Below are 7,153 nucleotides of genomic sequence, written 5' to 3'. Positions count from 1 at the left end.
AGTCACTCTCTCCTCCTCATATTTAAGTCTTGCACCTGAGTTAAGTCTCATTTCTTACTCATCATCTTCTCTTTGGTTCACTTTGTTCAAACCATCTGCTGCTTTCTCCTTCCTCTTTCTCTGGCCTCCTCCCCTCTCTCCCCCCTCAATTAGAAATAAGGGAGTTGTTGGATTTGCCCTGACCTGCCCCTGAGGGTAACCCTAACACCCCCCTCAGAGAGCAAGGTGACCTTTAACCACCACCCACTGCCTTGCCATCCTTTATCGCCGCAAACGCACACATATGGAGTCACACCGACCTCCGTGACCCTAGCTGTTCAACATCTGCTCTTCCTCCACCCTGGACTCGCAGCAGCCTTCATCTGCACCACCTGTATCCGTCCATGCCTGTTGCAGTCGTTACTGCTGATTCACATGGACCTGGTGGATGTGTCATCTGAAATGCTTCTCATTCACTTTGAACTGAGAAGCGTCAAACTTTGCCAAACTGCGTTGTGGCATGCGGCAGAAGTTGGGAAATGTTCAGCTTTGCAATCATCAGCCAGTCTCATCACGTTTACTTGTTTCAGCTCAAACACTAAGTGGCTCAAATGCAGCTCTCACACAAGGTTGTTTTACTCAAACCAACAGTAGTTGTGTTTCCATTACAGTTTGTTCGCATAATAATACAAAAGACTTCACCCCATTCACGCAACAAGCCTCTGTAGGCCTATAGGTGTAGCAGACTCACAACAGTAGAGTGTCTGACTCCAGATCAGAAGGTTGTCTATTCGAATCCACGTCCAAGTCAAAGTCCTTGGGCGACATATGTGTCTATCACAAATTCTTACAAGCTTCTGTCGTCCTCTGTTGCTCATATGGCAAGTAAGTGTGGAAGCATGCACAGACAGACAGACAGACAGACAGACAGAGCCACCAAAAACAGTACTTCACTTCCACTCCGTTGTTAAGTAATAGCATTTCAAAAATTTCCACAATGCACAATGGTGTTTTCATTGAAGGGTGTTTTGCATATGAGCCATAATTCCAGTCTCGCAACATCCCATTTATCTCATAGAATCTTGCCCCGTGAGACTCCACTTTGAGGAAGATGGCTAAAAGCGCTTTGCGTTTCCATGGTTTTGGAAAACTGATCTCTATTTCCACTACTACTGTTGCTATGATTGTTTTCAACAGAAGACAAAGGGAGTGGGTGAACCACATACCACGCCATCTTGTCTGAAGTGAAATGACACACATGACGCCGGTGTTCACATATACATAGATGTGGTCAACTTTTATATCGACACGTCCGAAGAACAACCTCATGAGGGCATAAAAAAGTTTTAGTGATATTAGAGAAATTTGAAAAGAGATATTTATGTTTTGTGCATTTCTAAGAGTAATGGAAACACATGGCAAACATCACCGTCACTTAACGTTAGCAACTCTTGCTTCACAGTTAGTAATGACAAACACTGGTCGGCTAACCTCTGATAGCATCAGATCCACCCACTGCCAAGTGTTAAAACGATGAGCACATGTGTGTGTGTGTAGCCTGGGTTTGAAGCGTTCGCTTCATACCACACCTCTCTCCTCCTTTCATCAACCATGCACCAATAGCTCCCTGCAAATTGAAATGTCTGCCTTGTTCATATCAGCGAGCTCAGTGGAGCTGCGGTGCACTTAATGTTTAATTACCAGTACTGTAGATTGGATGTCACCAAAACCAGGCACAAAAGAAATAACACTTCAGTTTGTACATGTAATTTGCTTGGGAGTGGAATTAGTGTAGTCAGTATCGAGTCATTTGAACCGTCAAGCAGAGGAAGACAAAGACGCGTGTGCCAGAGTCAGACAGAGAAGAAGCCAACTTCAGCCTGCTCTCTGCCACGGGAAGTCATAAAAATGTTGATGATGCTGATACAGTCTGTTAGACTGGGACCTGCTGTACTCTGTAACGAGGGCTCCCTGCTGCGCGCGTGGTTTTGCAATAGACATGTATTTGATGTTTACCCAAATCTGACTGTGCGGTTTAATCCCTCATGATCACAGCACTGTGTAAATATGGTGACTCACTTCTTCTATCTTCTGTGTGCCAACAGTGCAGTTTGATGGCGCTGAGTGGGACCGCTCTTCCTCGCCCACGGAACGGTTGCGTCCTCCTCCGGGGCCCAGGTCCAGCCCGCTGGCCGGAGGTGGAATGAAGTTTCGAATGCCGCAAGAGGGCCTTGCGATGATGGGGGAGAGAGTGGATCCTGCTGTTCCTCTGGAGAAGCAGGTGTATGTATGCAATTTCTGTTCAGGCCTTTGGAGTTTATACATAAACATACATCACTTGCTATGAATCTGGACTATAATTCATCATTTTAAGGGTTTAATCAGTTTAAAAGGCTTTTATGCTTCAGTCCTCAGTGACCTTGCTAGTTAATGATCAAATGTCCCCATGAATGTTGCCATGAATTTTAGCACCTTGAAACTTATAAGGGATAAAGAAATGATTCTGTTGTCGAAGAAAAAAAGGAGCTTATGAAGTGATGATACATGAATATTCGCTACAATTAGAGCTGCACAGTTAATCGCAAAATAATCACAGTGATGATATTCTGCAGTGCTTCAGGAATTTAATGACTCTAAAATCATATCAGACAATGTCTTTTTTTCCATAATTTTGATATATTTTTTCATGGACATAAATCAGTTGTACTATATACAAATCTTATTGTCATTGCAATATATACAAATAATCACAGTATAATTTTTTGATAGATTTTTATGCAATATCTCCATCCCCTGAATATGAGCACATGGTCTGTCTGTCTCTGACCTTACGCATCTGTCGAATCTGTGAAAACAGAGTCATGAAATGAAGCAGTTAAATGGGATTTAGTGTTTTTTCAGAGACAAAAGAAACCGCGTGTTTCGGCTAAGCAGCGCTCATTAGAGCTCACAGAGCCGCCGAGGGTTAGAATGAGAGCTAATTAAGTCAGAACATTAAAAAAACACACATTTACTTTGGTGTTGTAATTTCAGACATCACTGGTGTAAATTATGTGCTCTTTCAGCGCTGTTTCACTTATGAAATCCAAGCACATGACACACGTTTAAGCACACATACACATTGCGTGCGCACGCTACACACTAGGCGGTCGTCACAAATGCAGAGATGTGCACAAATTCACTGACGGTTGGTGGTTAATTATTATGTCTCATTACTCCCTGGTGATGTCTGAAGGGTCCGTCACGAGGTTTTGTGGCTTCCCCTTGTTTTAAACAAACAAACGGCGTCATTGTCAACCTCGATGATCTAAGTATTGAGGCAGGAGAGATGAATACATTTACTCACAGGTTGTGATGCTCACAGGTTTTCCCTTTGATTATTCTGTAGTACTACTACTACTTGACAAAATATTGGCTTTTGCAGGGGAAATGTTGGTCTTTTAGCACGTCTTTTCGTGGCAGACATTTTGCCGTGTCACGGTCTGATAAGCACAAGCGTAAATAATGGACTGAATTACTGGCACTTTTTCCAGGACCAGACGAGATGGTACAACACACTCTACAACATGTCACACTGTCACACTGTGGAGAGCAAATATAATTTGATTTATCTTAAAATGTCTTATTTATCAACTACCTCTAATCTTATTTATCGACTTAAGGAAATGAAAATGAAATGTGCTCTCTAGTTGTTGACTTGTTGTTGATCGTAGCATTTCCCACAGGAGCATTGTCTTATTTTGTGTGTGTGTGTGTGTGTGTGTGTGTGTGTGTGTGTGTGTGTGTGTGTGTGTGTGTGTGTGTGTGTGTGTGTCAGGTGGTACCACGGGTCACTTTCTCGCTCTGAGGCCGAGTCTCTACTGACGCTGTGCAAAGAGTGCAGCTACCTAGTGAGGAACAGTCAGAACAACCGCTCCGACTTCTCCCTTTCCCTCCGGTAAGAGTGACACACCAACACACACGCACCGACGTACTCCAGTCAACGTAAAGACATTTGGAGCTCATGGGATATTCAGCGTCACAGTTTAATTGCACACTTGTCATATTTTCTGCTATGTGACTGAGGAGTGTGTGGGAAGTATCCGTGAAGACAGCTGAGCTTCCGTTCTCATATCACACTTACCCACACCTCTCCATCTGTCTCTTCCCCTCCACCATCAACCCCATTTAAGATCACTGCCACGCTGGTTTCTCTCCCGATACTCATTTGTAGGGCATGATACTGCTTATCTGGTCAAATCTCTCCATTTTAATTACTACCACGATCCATTGTCCCCGCCTCAAACCGTTTTCCCACCATCCCTCTGTCCTTGGCCCCCAGTCTGTGGCCTTCTTCCTTGGCCCCCATTGGGCCCTCTAAGTGGTAATCAGGCAGGTAGAGCACACTTCAGTGCACACATCATCCTCACCATAATCACTAATGAATATGAATTACCTTCTGTGGGCCACACAAGAAGCAAATCAGTGAGGGGAGGGGGAGGCACCGAGTGTCGCCGTGTTGTGCTGACATATAAACAATCTCGGGCATTACTCATTTACATGAGTAGAGTGGCTTTGACACATTCTCACACACACACACACACACACACGCACGCTCGCGCGCACATATGCAGAATCGCTGAAGCAACAAGGTCACTTCTAACACTGGTTTCCCAGCCAATACATGAGAGTTTGGGAAGAAAATGTTTCTTATTAAACCACAGAGTCTGTCAACCTTACATTCTCTAGATAGTTTGGACACATGAGCCGACCTTCATCGACCTCCAGATAGATCTGATCTTAATTCAGATGCAAATAACAGAGACATTTGTTTTCTTAATTTCAGTAATCATTTGTTTTCTTAATTTCAGTAATCGTTTCAATAAATCCACATTTTAATTTGGTTCTTGATCTTGGAACATGACATTGCAAAAAGGAAGGTGATGAGCATACAGGAAGAGCACTAATTGGCTAAATATAGAGCTGAAACGATGAATCGATGAATCAATTATTAAGTGCCTAATTAATCGGCAACTATTTTGATAATCGAATAATTGGTTTGATGCTTTATTCATGATTAAAACAAGATTTCCTATTGTTTAAGCTTCTTAAATGTGAATATTTTCTTCATTTCTTTGCTCTGGAGAACAAATAAATCATTAAAAGTGAATCATTTTGGTTTGTGGACAAAACAAGACATCTGAGAACATCATCATTTCCAGGTTTGACGAACACCGATCAACATATTTTAAGGTTTTCTGATATTCTGAACACCAAACGATTAATCGAGAAAATAATCGACAGATTAATCGATGAGAATAATATGAAAATAATCGTTAGTTGCAGCTCTAGCTAAATATATTCCAAGAACATCCATCCACCCCAAAAGCAAACCCTTACTAGCTAAATGTGATGATGTTGTTTGTCCGTGTGGTAGAATCTCTGCCTCATTGAAACATTAAAGCGTACAGATTTAAAGATTACACTGCAGATGTCAACAGTGGGAGGAATGACAGAAATTGCACTGAAAAAGACAAACCTGCTTGAATTAAACCACCGTGCAGATTTATGAAAGAGCACCGCTAAGTTCTAATGTAGCATGAGGAGCAGTGAGTTCCCCTAAACAAACGGGACTGGATGAAAGCATGCGCTGCCAACTGTGAGCACTGGTGTGATGATGCGACACGGCCTCTGTGCTCTGGAGACCATGAGAGGATCATGAACGGCCTTTTGTTTGGCTGTTAATGTTCACAGAGTTTCACTCCCCCTCAAATTTTGATATGGTTGAATAGAACGATGACAGTTATGGTGACAGCCAGGTTTCAGCCCTTGTCTTTCCCTCTGTTTCTATAATTAGACGGCTATCATGGCTGGGTGGCTGACTCTTAAAGGGGAAGTCATTTTAAAGGGGAGGAACTAACGTGGCTGAAGCGCTGTCACAGTGCAGTGTTGCTTCTTCCTCTTGTTTCTCTGAACTCTGGTGTTGTCTGTACACCACCCATCCATCCATCAAAATGTCCCTCTGTTCCTCTTTGGTGACATGGTGGTAAATCTTAGTGAGAACCATGTTCCCAAAGTACTGAAAAAAGACACGGACATAAATCCAAACTGTCATTTCCGCCATGTCTGCTTGTTTTGCCCAATGTCACCCCTCCCCTTCCTCCCGCACACTCTTTTATATTTTCTTGTCACTTTCACAAAAATTCTTCCTGTTTTCCCCGTCTCTCAGGAGCTGCCAGGGTTTCATGCACATAAAGTTCACTCAGTATAAAGACGGCAAGTACGTGCTGGGACAGAACAGCCCTCCCTTTGACACCATTCCAGAGGTGGTGAACTTCTACACCACACACAAACTCCCCATCCGGGGTGCCGAGCACCTGTCACTGCTCTTCCCCGTGCTGGTGCAGACACTCTGACTCACCTGGACACTCCCACTGGACCTCAAGGATTTTCATTGAGTTTGGTCACTTGACTGAATGTTTGACAGGAGCTTTCATCCAAGGTCCCATCTCACTAAAAACACACTAAGGGACGAACGCCCTGCTGGATGGATTCAGATGAAAAGCAATAAGATTCAATTCAAGACGTTTATTGCCATGTCACCTAAACTTCTGTTTGCTACTTTTGTTATATCTCCACATCTTTTGCTAAAACGGAGACGTATTGAGTAATGGAGCAATCTGATTTCTTATGACATTTCTCACATCTGTTGTTTCACAAAAAAAAAAAATAACCCACCCCTTTAACACTGGTAAAATATTGCTGTTGTCAGGTGAAAAAATGTTGTTGTATTAAGTTATATTATTTCTTCATTTTAATATTTATACCATTCAATAACTAGGGCGAGAAAAGGCTTTGGGTCAGTAAACCCTTTTGTTAATGTAAAAAAAAGAATAAAAAATGCTATTTTTGAAAGTTTAAAAAAAACAAAACGTTTTTACCAACACAATATGTCAAATGCTTTTCTACACAAAGCCACACTTGTAGACTTTCATCCAACCTGCTCTGTGCTGTCTTGCTGCTGTATGTCAATGATTTGCTTGGCACATCTTCGTGTTACTTGATTGTTTATCATAAGTTGGCTCTTGTTCTGACCGGAACTGACTTGTATGTCTTGCTGGTTGCCTACGTTGCATTAGGTAGACAATTATATGTTTGTTTAAAAAAAAAAAAGAAAAGACTCTATCCCTGTTTT

General features: G+C 42.4%; 1 protein-coding gene across 3 annotated transcripts in view; it reads left to right on the top strand.

Moving 5' to 3' along the window:
- shdb (Src homology 2 domain containing transforming protein D, b) overlaps positions 1-6,849 on the top strand; it is a 23,901-nt gene extending 17,052 nt beyond the window's left edge. For all 3 annotated transcript variants that reach the window (XM_044044581.1, XM_044044579.1, XM_044044578.1), the window contains 3 exons: positions 2,085-2,262; positions 3,797-3,916; positions 6,188-6,849. In XM_044044581.1, coding sequence (XP_043900516.1) covers positions 2,085-2,262; positions 3,797-3,916; positions 6,188-6,374 — 485 coding nt within the window. In that variant the 3' untranslated portion in view covers positions 6,375-6,849. The remainder of the gene's footprint in view (positions 1-2,084; positions 2,263-3,796; positions 3,917-6,187) is intronic.
- The last annotated feature ends 304 nt before the right edge of the window (positions 6,850-7,153 follow it).

This window comes from Solea senegalensis, linkage group LG14 (assembly GCF_019176455.1).
Source record: "Solea senegalensis isolate Sse05_10M linkage group LG14, IFAPA_SoseM_1, whole genome shotgun sequence".
In the NCBI taxonomy this organism is placed as follows: Eukaryota; Metazoa; Chordata; class Actinopteri; order Pleuronectiformes; family Soleidae; genus Solea; species Solea senegalensis.
The sequence above is the reverse complement of the archived record's forward strand: the minus strand, read 5'-3'. Positions and strand labels throughout refer to the sequence as shown.